At 39.6% G+C, this 13504-nt stretch overlaps 1 protein-coding gene across 1 annotated transcript; it reads right to left on the bottom strand.

Moving 5' to 3' along the window:
* Positions 1-1029: 1029 nt before the first annotated feature.
* Positions 1030-10400, bottom strand: tlcd1 (TLC domain containing 1). The gene is made up of 4 exons (XM_006801515.3): positions 9779-10400; positions 8805-8887; positions 5536-5618; positions 1030-4214 (listed from the first exon to the last, which is right to left on the bottom strand). Exons 1-4 carry the CDS (start codon positions 9982-9984, stop codon positions 3816-3818), a joined length of 771 nt encoding a protein of 256 aa, XP_006801578.2. The 5' UTR covers positions 9985-10400; the 3' UTR covers positions 1030-3815.
* Between the last annotated feature and the right edge of the window lie 3104 nt (positions 10401-13504).

The raw sequence follows: 13504 nt of genomic DNA, 5'->3' as shown, positions 1-13504 counted from the left end.
GTGCACCCTTTAGGATCACCATTTATTTATAGAGGAGTTATAGCAGGTCCAGGTGAAGGAGCACATATGAGCAATGAACCTTAATGCGACAAATATTTCATGTTTATTCATTCCGGCCATACCAAAACACTCATTATTATTATTAGCAGTTGTTCTCTTTTACATGACCTGCCTGAAACAGAGTAAGAAGACACTGAGTGGAGCTCCGAGGCCCACCACAGAGGGTGGCACAATAGTGTGGTGGTTAGTGCTGTCCTCACACAGCAAGAAAGTGAAGTGGGTTGGCTGAGGCTTTTCTATATGGAGTGGTGACTGTAGTTCTCTACCAAAAAAGCACATATTCCAGGTTAACTGATCTTAGGTGTGAATGTGAGTATATATCCAGTCTTTGTGTGTTAGCCCTGCAAAAGTCTAGCAATCTGGTTGGACCCTGCCTCTTGCCCTATGACTGCTGGAGGTAGGCTCCAGGTTCCTGTGACCCTGAATTTGACCGCAGTCAAGGAGAGGAGACCAAGCAACCAAGCAGCATGTCAATCAAATATGATACGTGACACAACTACTGCTTGTTTTATCATCTCAGACCTGTGTTATTTTTAAATAAATTCACTGCATAACACAGTGGGACAATCACACAGATAAAAATTGGGAAAGGAGGAAAGCTTCACAAAGCTAAATGAAAACATGAAATAAAAAGGGGCAAGGGCAGTTTGTGTATTAAAGCTGTGTGCAAAGCCTCAATAAGGGCATAAAAACAGAACCTAGTTTTCTCACAAAAATCCTTTAGTGTTTTTTGATGAAGGTAAAAACGCTTCTGCAAAGAATATACCTGTGCATCCTTTGTTATTTATAGGTCGTCTGGCAAGCGTCTCACCCAGACATGTTTTAGGAAGTGAGACATCCGTCAAAGATTATTTTCCAGGTCACAGCCGGGACGGAGGAGACGAGGAGGCACAAATCAGAGAAAGCCTTTAAACTCAGACTGACTGTTCATCAATAAAAGACAAAATGACACATCGTCACCTCTGTGATTTTAAATACAATCTTTATTTTCATGGTATCACTCAACAATCCAAAATACACAGTTCCTAAAAAAAAAAGACAGTTGTTGCTTAAATACAAGATATATTTTACATTATTGTGGTCAGGGTCGCATGGATTTTCTGTATGCTTGTCTCTATATTACGCACCACTCTGCGGCATATCTATACTTCCTTATTCACACTGTTTAGTTTTGAAAAGGCACGGTGGCAAAGGCACTGTAGCACAGCTCAGACACTGTGTCCAGGTCTGTTTGGACTTTCTTGGCATCAGTTGAAATAGAAAATGAAATGTACTTATTGTTAGGTTTTCAAATGTCACTGCACTTATGATTCATGTCATGGTTTAAAAATGAGCATTTCAAAGTCCAGTAATGGTCAACAACTATGGATACTTCTTTTAAAATATATCAAAAGGGAATGCACACCGAAGGACATTATGTACAAATGCTATATATATATATATACAGTTTAGGAACAAAGAGGAAGAGAGAACACATCTTCTGTTTCAAGGTCTTTAAAAGAAGATCTTTTCTGTAAAAGTATTATTTTGAAAACAAGCAACAAGATACATCTGTCTGGGATTGTGCTGCTGCCTGCTCTCCATGGAGGCTTTCCCAGTTTCCAATGAGCTACTGTTAGATGGCAGGAAGATCCAGCTCCACTTGAGTCAAATACAAACAGATTTAATATGAGAACCACAAGAGTACCATAAATTATCCCACATTATTATGTATTACACTTCAATTTGGCAACACTGTGTATTATGCACCCGTCTTTTGACAGTCCAGCATCTCTTCAGCCACAAATGGCTTCATAAAGACAAAGGGAGAGGTCCACTCTATTTACACATATAATTAAAATTCTAAAATTGAATGCTAAAATTCAAAGTCCAAGATCAGAAATTTCCTAATAGCAAGAGGAAAACTGATCATGATTTTCCCGACGTAAAAAAAAAACTGCTACCCATGCAAATGTTAAACATGTAGCAACACAGAGCAAGGTTGTTAGCAACTGTAAAATACAATTTCCAGTTGTTTTTTTTTTATTTTTCTGATAAACTACGCATTTGTCAATGGACATTCTTATGAAAAAAAAAATCAACAACACTCTTCTGGTGTTTTACTTTCTGCAAGTGTGGGCACACAAGAATCTGTTTTTAATTTAGTGACATTTAGTGTATTTAGTCATCAGAGGGTTTCCATGATGTGGCATAGACCTCCAAGTGGCTATGACCACATGGACTTCACCGCAAAGGCAAGGGCATCTCCTTGCTATGCATCCCCCAAGCAGGTGTGATAAAACTGCTCGTCCATGGTCCCTACAGCTGTGCATGTCCAAAACAAATATCATCATTTGCTGTCTTAGTAATATCAGGTCTTACCAAGACAGCAAATGTTTGTTAAAATATGAATTAATGTATGAATTCTATAACAGCAAGACAGTGATTTAAGTATATCTAACAGGAACAAATAATATTTTTAAAAACCTCATTTTGGAGCGCAGTCTGTAAACATTTTAAATATTTTTACCCAGTTTGACTTAAATTCATACATAATGTTTGAAATTAAAGTTAATTTAAATAATGCATAAAAATATGTTCTTAAATAAGTCCCTGGAAACATTTCAAGGCTGCAAAGCTGTGAGATATCAAGAAGGACATTGTAATGACCTAGAAGTCAAACTTTTGCTTTAAATATTAAAGATCTGCATCATGCAAGTGATTGCTCTGAGTTTCATGAAAAGGTTGCAATTACTCTTATGTCTGTAAGTTAATAATTATAAATTTAGTTAATACTGACTGGCTAAACTAACTATAATCTACTGACAAGTAGATTTGTTTGTTTAACCCAGGGGTCTCAAACTTGCGGCCCAGGGGATCACTTGCGGCCCGTGTATTGACATGAAGAAATACAATGCAACTTGGCCCTTGAAGTTTGGTTTGTTTGTTTTTTTGTACGACTTGAATACTAAAGTGGCCCTTCGATGAGACGACAGTGCCAGCAGTGGCCAACACCTCATTTAAGTTTGAGACCCCTGGTTTAACCTGTATGAAATTCCGAGTGTGAAAACATCATTTCTAATCTTAATACAAATCAAAGCTAACTGCTGTTAGATGAAGTTTCATATCTGCTTGACAGCTTTTATCAAAGTTTTGATTAAAAATACAGTACTCAAAATCTTAGACCTGACATGATGCTTAACTTTAACATTTAAGCAATGGTTTAACACTTTTTGAAAAATTAATTTAACCCCCACTAACATCTGGAAACTATCTGGGCTAGCATACATAACATACATAAAGAGGAGAAAATACTGGCAAATTAAATATTTTTGCTCAAATTCAACAACTGTTAAAAAACAACAACAAAAAAGCAACTATTTGTTAATTTACATGAGTACATTTTTGTTTGTTTGTTGGACAAAGCCAGGCTAACCGTTTCCCTCCTGGTTCCACGCTAGGCTAAGCTAACCAGCTGCTTGCCATAGCTTCATATTTATTGTACTGGTATGAAAACGCTGGTTTTATGGTTTATTCTCACCAGACTCTTGCTAGGTAAACCACTAAGGGTCTTTTACAAAACCTCAATTTATTCTGTAAAAGTTATGATACAAAAAGCCATTTTAAATACGCTAATAGTGGTAACATCCCCAGGGTTTGGACTTTTTGTGGCAGTATGTTCTTTGGCAGAGAGACACGATAAGGAAACCTGCCGTCATGAGAAACGGCGTCAGTAACAAAATGACAAAACTATAAAAGACCTGTAAACCCCCCTGTCAATCGCTAATAAACTTTTTGGTGTTGTTATTATGCATCCCATTCTGTCCTGCACAGCTCCGTGGGAAGAAGTCTGCACGGAGCAAGCGGTAGAAATAAATTAGGATCATAATATTCATCACCATCATAGAAACAAGAAAGCATCCACCGTGGTCCAGCCAGGAGTAGTTGTGGATAATAAACCAAGTGAGGTAGAACTGGGTGGTGAGGCGAAACATAACGTAGGTGAACAGGTTGGTGAGCTTGTTGATGTAGTACAAGGTGGAAGACTGAGCACTCGCCAGCTTCAGCATCAGCCTCAGATGCAGGGTGATGCTGTTGACCTCCACAAAGAGGGCGATTACAGCGCCGGCTACATAGAGCTGAGTGTACAGGGCGTACAGGAAACACCAAATCACCTGAGGACGAGACAGACATAGAGGGTGGTGCAGGTGTTTGTACTAATAGCTAATCTCTTGTGGATTGTGATCTCATTGTTTGCTTTTCTTTGCAGCTGAATTGCTTTTATTGTTTGCTTTGGGACTTTGTCAGTGCATGTCCAGATTCAATCTAAGAATATGTACTATACTGAGTGGAAAACCATGATTTTTCCAACATTAAAAGTAATCTCCGGGTAATATTAAAGGATTTAAAGCAGTAGATAATTTAACAGCTATAATAATCCTTTGTTCAGAGTACATTATAAACAAACCTTACACTTTGGTAGGTAAAACTGAGTTAGACCACTTTTGCCTTCAGAAATGCCTTAATTCTTGATGGCATAGATTCAACAAAGTGCTGGAAACATTTCTTAGAGGTTTTGGTTGATATTGACCTGACAGCGTCACACAGTTGCAGATTTGTCAGCTGCGTATCCATGATGAGAATCTCCCATTGCACCACATTCCAAAGTTGCTCAATTGGATTGAGATTTGGTGACTATGGAGGTCACTTGAGTAAAGTGAACTCATTATTGTGTTCAATAAACAAATTTGAGATTATTTGAGCTTTGTGATATGTCTTGTTATCCCACTGGAAGCAGCCATCAGAGCACAGGAACAGTGTGGTCATAAAAGGACTGATATGGTCAGTAGCAAAATTCTGGTAAGCTGTTGTATTTAAATTAAGCTTAGCTGGTACCAAGGGGCCCAAACTGTGCCAAGAAACTATCTCTCATGCCATTACAACACCAGCTGGCTGAGCTGTTGCTATTTTTTCATAACCTGATTTTGACCCTATCATCCAAAGGTTGCAGCAGAAATCCAGGCAACATTTTTCAAATCTTCTGTTGAACCTGTGCAAATTATAGTCTTATTTTCTTGTTCTTAGCTTCATCCGGTGTGGTCTTCTGTTGATGTAGCCCATCTGCTTCAAGGTTCAATGTGTTGTGATCTCAGATATGCTCTTCTGCATACCTTGGTTGTACCAAGTGTTTCTATTGCCTTCCTATCATATCAAAGCAGTCTGGCCATGCTCCTAATCTCTAACATCAACAAGACATTTTCTCCCAGAGAACTGACACTCATTGGATATTCTCTCGTTTTGGGTCATTCTCTATAAAACCTTAGAATATTTGCAAAGGGAAAACCCAGTAGGTCAAGAGCATGCAGGTTACCCTGACACTACCTTCTTTTTAATGGCTGGCTGGATTTAACATTATGACTTGAATTTTTAACCAAACCAGAGAAGAAACCTCGATCAAGTTAAGAACTCATAACAGTCACAGGCATATTGTCTTACCAGTGCATGATGGAGTAAAAATTCCCACGATCCTTTTGCATGTCCCGAGAGGATGATATCAGTTGCATCATGCACAAAGTAGCCTGTAAGGAAAAAGAAAAAATCTAAGATTTTGTCTGTGTTTTACTGCTCACTGTAACAAAAGCTTTCCTGAAAATGTTTCCCTGGCGTATTTTGCATATGGGGTGTTTAATTTGCAATAGGGTAATTTTGTTAAAGTCTAGCACCAACCAAAAATGAGAAAAACATGACTGACCCCTGTGTTGAAATGATTTTGTACCAGTTCCATAGTTAGAAGAAGAGCACTTAAAGGTGTTTACATGTGAGGTCACAGCAGTTGTTTCTTATACTGATCTCACGGTCACTAGACACCTTTGGGTATATGATAGTATATTTTCAATGGTATCTGTCATTACATGCAAAGCTTATCAGTTTACTGCAATTCAGTACAGTTTCTACCAGCATGTTTCATATACAAAGACTTCTATCATGTCAAAGAATGCAAACCAGTAGGTTAAAACTGCCGACTGAAAAAGAAAGTAAAGATGTCAGGCTTTCATGGGTAAAGATAGACTAAGGATCATCTGCCTCAGCCTGTTCCCTGTAAAACACTCCCTTCTCTCTGGCAGGCGTTTCACTGCATCGAGAAAATAAGCCGCAGAACACTCAGTAGTAATAATAGTTAGTTACAGCCCTCACTATAGTGAAACTGTCGCTGACCAACCTCATAAAATAAAATTATGTGCTGATCACAGCAGTCTGCTACAGAGCAGCAGCATACACGTTTACACAACAGACTAGTCGATTAAGTATTTTCCCTGCTATGCAGGAGATGGCAGATCAATTTGTGTCGTGACCTCTCTCCCACAGTCCTTTGCAGGTTTTTCACCTTTTTATGTCTTAGCTTTTAAATGCATTTAGACTGTAAAGCAGAGGGCACGCTATCTTCCCGAGAAGCAAAGCCGCATCATCATCATCATAATTCCAGCCCCTTGATTCTGAGGCATAGAGATACCTACCATATTTGGATGAGAAATAATTGAAAATCCACAAAGTGACTCAGTTCTCCATTAACCGTAACAGACACCTATCAGCTACAACCACCTGTCAGTATCCAATATTCAGTCACAGAGACTGATGATAAGAGGATGATGAAACCATACATGGTTTAGAGTGGGCCTACTTTATGACTGATGAGGTCTCTCAGTTTATCATTATGATCGAACTCTCACTGATCATGTTTTACTTAAAAAAAAAACCACTCTGTTTGCCTGTGGAGAAAAGAACTGGACTGCTCACCGTTCAGCACCATCTGGAAATTGTGTGATCCGCGTTAATGTGCTAACGGAGATTTGCCACGTTAATGCAGTTATGGCGTTAACATCATTTCTATTAATAAATCACTACACCCAAATTTACCATTTTCTAAATATCATTACAAATATATGAAACATAAAATTAAAAAAATATTTAATATATATTTATTAATATAAAAATACAAAATGTAAAGAAATGAAGGGTGGCTCAAGACTTTTGCACAGTACTATATGTACAATTTAAGGCTAGGCTACATGAAGTTCTGAAGGTGCGTGCTCACATTTACATCAAGCAGTGGCTGGATCATCGATATCATGTCTCTACCTGCCTCCACTAATGCACAGACACATGAGTTTGGCTTAATTTTTAAACTGTTGGATGTGATGCCATCATTCATATCTACAATATTACTGAACAGAGTGGGAGTAGTGGGATCACACACTTCTCTTTTTTTCTCCCCACTGTGTGATCACATTTTGCTGCTCTGCAAGATAACTTCTTTTTCTTTTTTAATCTGCTGAGCTCCTGCTGTCAGATCGTGATTGGCACATCTGCTCACCTCATCAAACACGTGCTTTGCTGCACCTACACGAACCAAACACTTTCGCTAGTATTTCCCGAAATGACAAGGTCACTGGAGCTGTAAATCAGACGAGAGCGGGTTGACAAACCAGAAAAATATTTGGTTTTCCTACCACAGTAAACATTCTCTTTAACCTCACCCCAACACACAAGTGATTATGAAACCATGTATCCAATCATAAAAAGATAACACAAGAATGAGCATAATCATCGTTCCTGCTATGAAGATCTTTTACAACATGAAGTAAACAACAGTTTAGCAAACTAATATTTTAGTTACTTGACATTTGCATCAGTCTTCTTTTAGCACATAAATATTGAAAGAATACGTCAGTAATCGCTTAATCTATTAGATAAAGCTCCCATTTAATTCTTACATCATGCACTAAAAGATAAACTTCTCAGATGCTAGTTTTGAAAATATTTGAGGCCACAAAGCTGGGTTTCCCTTCCATCCATTTCCCTTTCATCCAGACACAGCAACATTAAGTGCTGAATTAGTGTTGAGCTAATCTGACAGGAGAGTTAAATGTTTCTCGCCATCATCATTTTTAGAAGTTGCCAGCTAAACAGTTCAGTTATTAAACTGTGTCGACCTCATTCAGCTGGAGGTTTTCTAGTGACTAAGGGTCCCTTTGTACTATAGTATGACTGGCACTCTGCAGCTACGGAGACGCACAACAAGTCCCTCTGTTAAAGAAAATGACCTCCAGTATCTGGTGTGACTGACCTCAGGGGCACTTATAGCTGTTTGCAGTAGTTACGGTAAATCTTTACAGATTTGTGTCTTCGTAGTAACGCAGAGACACATTGTTTAAGCTACACGCAGCAGAGCTCGACCTGATGGACGAGTTCTTGGGGGGACTATCTTTGGTGTCCATGGTGATTGAGGGGAGCCGCCCATTTACCTGGAAAGATTCCCTTCTGGGAAAAAGGTGAGAAGTATCTGTTGGCTGCTTCTCTAATGACAGGCAAAGCGGAATTTTACGTGCCCAAAATAATTGCAGTTTGATCAAGAAGAAGAATTTTTCATCAGTCAACATCTCTCCCACATTTCTCTCAAACATTCAACTGGAGCTGCAATCGACATAAAACTAATGTACTACTAAAAATGTATTTTACTGGTTTCAGTTTCTCAGACATGAGGATTTTTTTTCTATTGGACCTTTAGACAGTTAGATATAATAACATATATAATATGACGATTTTTATAACTTTTAACAGGAAAAATGATTCATCATCAGATTCCATGACAAAAGTAGCCCTATACTTTCCCACTATACAACTACTGAGATGCATAACTATGAAAAAATATATGTCAATGTTGCAGTACTCTTAGCTTTTTTTTTATCCATTATGTGTTTACTGACCTGTGGAGACGCAGACAAGCAGGTAGGACAGAGGGGTGTGGTACGAGTGGATGTCGCTCAGCGTCTCTGGCCAAACCACCACACTGGAGAAGGATACATGTTATGGATAGATGGCTCTGAATTCACCTCACTCAGACATACATGGGCTCACTCCTGGAGAGAAAAGCCTGACTAAGCAGAGACATTAACATCAGCTGTTATTGTTTTTTTTTTTAATTTCATGTTCTACCATTTTAATCTCTAGCTCCTCTCTGTTATTCTTTACCATTCTTTGAAGTTTGACATAAGGGGAACACCTTTAAAAGCAAAGGTTCCTCTGTTCCCCCTCCTTGAATAAACAAGCCACGAAAGAATAATTGTTAATAAATGGCTGGTATACCTTATCTTATATGTAAAGCATCCCCTTACTTTGAATTGGAAAACGTGTTTTTTCACCCACTTAAGCAGGCAAGTGACTGCAAATTCAAATGGTCACATGTTTAGCAAACTGAATGGAGCTGACAGCTTCAAAGTTTGACCTTGATCCCATTTCTTAATGTTAAAAGATGAGTCATGAGCTCAGACCCGCCCAACATAACTCTTTTTCAAAATGCTTTCACAAGAACGGTTAAGCCAGCAGGTTTTTCCAGTTGATATATCAGCAGTCTGTTGCTTCATTGGGTCTGCCTGCCGGTTGAGGCTGAAACGATTCCTTTCCTTACAAACCTCTGAGTTGTGCATGAATGATACAAACAGCAATAAGAGCTGTATGTGTCTGTCTCATGCTGTACAGTGGCAATTCCCTCCCCACTTGAAAATGCCATTCTCTCCCCCATCCCTCACCCTGTGTGAATATGCCCTTCTCATCCTGGCTGCCACAGGCTGTCACTGTTGCGCACACACCCCTACACACAGCACATCATGTGCATTGTCAATAGACAATGGTGTCCCAGTGTGGATGGACAGGCAGATGTGTGCGTTGGAAGGACACTTACCAGGTCAGGGCCCAAGTCCCAGTCAGCACTGAGTGCACCATAGAGACGGAGAGGTTCTTCCACTTCCAGGAGCGGAAGGCATCCTGCTTTACCACCTTGGGCACGGGCAGCCTTTGGAGCAGCTGGTGGGCCAACCTGAAAATCAAAGAGCACACCAGTACTGACGGGCCTGGGTGACTCTTGAGCACAGGAAGCAGGGCCTCCATCCTCTTCCCACCCCGCTGTCTCTTGGCCTTTGCTCTTAATGAGCTCCCTCCCTTCGTCCCCCTGACGTTTTTTGTTTTGTTTTTTTACGCCCCTGTCAGCGTCTCCTCGGCCCCAGTGATGAGCGAATATATGCGTTAAGAGATGGGAGCGTTGTCCAGGCCAGAGAAAAGAGACGCAGCTGCTGCTGCAGGAGATGATCCTAAGCTTCTTTTTCTTTTTCCCCCCAAATCTCTGCAGAGCTGATTTCCAACTGATGCTGCAGCCTTTTTTTTCGTTTCACGTTTTCAGCGTCCGGAGCCTGAAGAGGTGGGCTTGGAGGGGATTCCGGTTACAGCTCATTCCAATGCGACGGTGTTTGTCTTCACGCTGCGCCTCGTAACGTTATGTGCCGCCGCTCTCACCCCGCCTGTCTGTGGATCACGAAGGGGGAGTGGTGGAGCGGGGTGGGTGGTGCCGTCGCTGCTGCGCCCTTAAAACCAGAGAAACGAAAGACCAGAGGCTGCGATTAGATTTCACAAGAAGAACGGTATCGCTGATCCACCGCGGTCACAGATCCTGCTAAACTGTGGATTTGTGCTCGCGCTGTCGAAAACAAAAATAGGCATAGGAATGTTTGGCACATAGACACGCAGGAGGCGCCGCTCCTTCGTGCGTAAATAACGCGCTGCGCGTAAAAGCGTTTAATTTGTGAATGAAAACGACACAAATCAGATTGAATAATTATACCCAACGCAGTGTGTTGGGTACAAAGCTGCAAATAAAGCTGAAAAACCCAATCTGTTGGCTACATATCAATATTACCAATAATTATCGAATCGCAATTCCAAATTCCAAAGCACAATATTAAAATAGTCCCTTATATTAGAGCTTATTACATCATTGTCCTTTTTATATTCACAGTGGTTTCATTGAAGAGTGCACATTTCTCTGTACTGATAACACCATGAACAGTTGTTAGTAATATTATTACCGGCTGTGTTCAGCCGCAACTGTCAAATTAACGTAAATATGTCCAAACAACGACTTAAAAATAAGCTTTAGCGTTTTCAGAGCGTGTAGCTCCATCTTTAGAAAAAAAATACAGCCAGGCGCTAGCATGAAAACACACCAGGAGATGGAGACAAAACCTTACACGATGACCTCACATCGCAACAATTATGTGTCACTCAGTTTTTTATAAGACCACCAGGGGGGTACCTTACTCTCTAAACTCTACCCTGGAGAAGGGCCGTTGAGACATCCTGAGAAATTCGTCTTTAATAATCTGCATTAATAAAATTATTCCAAAACGGCACATGTCTTTCTGGTAAATAAAAGCCAGGCCTGGATGCATCTGAATCCACGAAATTCTCTTTTTACCTTTTGAAAGCAAACTTCAACTGTGAAAGATGAACAATACAATTAATCTGCTTATATCCAGAGGGCAAAGCTCCCTGTAACCAGACACCCTGGAGTTAAAGAGAGAGAGAAATGTAATTTAACACCACTGTTTGTGTTTCCTGGTCCCCTCCCTGTAGTTTTTTTTTTTTTGTTCTTTTGCAGTGTGAGATGCTGGAATCCTTTTGCTCTCATAGTTTTTTTAGGCACAGGAACCTGTAATTCCTCACAGCTTCAGGTTTCCAGAGAAAATACTTCAGCCTGCAGATGCAGAAGCCCCTGGTTTCATACAAGAGAAGCTGCTGCTGCTCTTTTGCTATTTAGGTCTTGAGAAGGTCTCCCAATGTCATGTGATCTGTTTTAGATGAGAATCTTTCTGTCTGGCTCAGAGCTGAACCATATTGATCTTGATTTTCTTTCTCCTGATGGCTGTTGAGAAACAGCTACAGTGGAGACTGTGAGCAGCCAGGAGAAAGAAAATCTAGAGGTCAGCTGAATCCAGCGATTGCATCGTGAATAGCAAACAAAAGCAGGTCTATCTTAATCAGAAAGATTTAATTTCACTGTTGGGCCTGAATGTGGCACTGAAGGGTCTAGTAAATAGAATGTTTGTGGTAATGTAAGTGTTTTTAATGTTTCATTACATTTCTAATAGTTGTACTGACTTTCTCACATAGTTTGGGGGATATCTGAGACACTAGTTTACATTTGTTGCATTACAAAATTTTGAGCAGAAGCGGGTAGTCCACACCTTAGCATGATCCAACAAAGCTTTTTGTTATGTCAGGAGTGCTTTTTTTCAGTCCCAGTAAATTTTCAGTTGGGGTCAAGTCACACGACTGTGGAGGGAAAGCCACAGCTTCAGTAGTGTTTGGTCTTCTTTGGTTTTCAGTTAGTTCTTTCAGTGTTTTGATGTGTGTTTGGGGTCAGTGTTCAGCTGTAGTAGTAATTCTTCTACACAAAGATGAAAACCAGAGGGTGGAGCATGTCTCTAAAGAATGGAGTACTGCTTCTTCTTGCTCAGGGTGGAGTCCATTCTGTGTCCAGCTGCAGCAATGTTTTACTATGTGCTTAACTCACTGTGGTATCATTCTCTCTCCCATTTGTCTCCTCACGCAGACCCTTTTGTTACTGCCACAGATCTCATCATCACTCAGTATCTTCCATCACCCACAGCATTTGGTTTTGTTCTAAATGCTGCTTGTTCTCTGAGTCCACACAGCTTTCTTTTTGACTGTGCTTTTGCTGATTGGAGTCTTTTTGTTCTTGTGTTTGAAAAATCTGCCTGTGTGAGGAAAATGTTTTTCTTCCTCTCAGTGAGCAAAGCTTCACTTGTCTTCTGGTGCCTACTTTTTCTTCTGCCTGACTGTGAGAAAACTGATGCAATTTCAAAGTGTTTTAGAGTGCCATACACGAGATTAGACACTGTGAAAGTGCCTCTTTGCTCCGAGTCTAACATTCTGCTGAGTTCTGATGCCATGTACCCCACTATCATAACGCTACTTAGCAGAGTACTGCTGGAAACTTGAGGCCATATTTATACTGTATAAACAGCTGCAAGGTGATGTACTTTATAAAAGTCTCTGTTGAGTAGATCAAATCAACATTGGCAATACAACTATCTTGCTTTGATTTATTTTCTGACTTTAAAAGCTGCCTACAATATATATATATATATATATATATATATATATATATATATATATATATATATATATATATATATATATATATATATATATATATATATATATATATATATATATAATATATATATATATATATATATATATATATATATATATATATATATATATATATATTTATATATATATATATATGTTATGTGTACCAATGTTCATTAAAAATAATTTTCCTCTTTTCGCTGCCATGTTTAGGGGGATCACCAAAGTGACTCATCTGCCTTCATCCCACCCTATTCCTGCTGCATCCATTTATCTTTTCTGTGCTCTTCCGCTGGGAGCTCCATATTCAACATCCTCTGTCCAGTGTATCCACTATCCCTCCTTGCCTCTCCCAGACTTGTCTTGTCTCCAAACTGCTAATCATTTCAAATTTTGTCCATTCTGGTCACATCCAATGAAAATCTCACATCTTCAATTTTGCCACCTCAAGCTCAGC

Source organism: Neolamprologus brichardi, chromosome 14 (genome assembly GCF_056152115.1).
Source record: "Neolamprologus brichardi isolate AB-2024 chromosome 14, ASM5615211v1, whole genome shotgun sequence".
Lineage (NCBI taxonomy): Eukaryota > Metazoa > Chordata > Actinopteri > Cichliformes > Cichlidae > Neolamprologus > Neolamprologus brichardi.
This window is presented reverse-complemented; position numbering and strand designations above follow the sequence as displayed.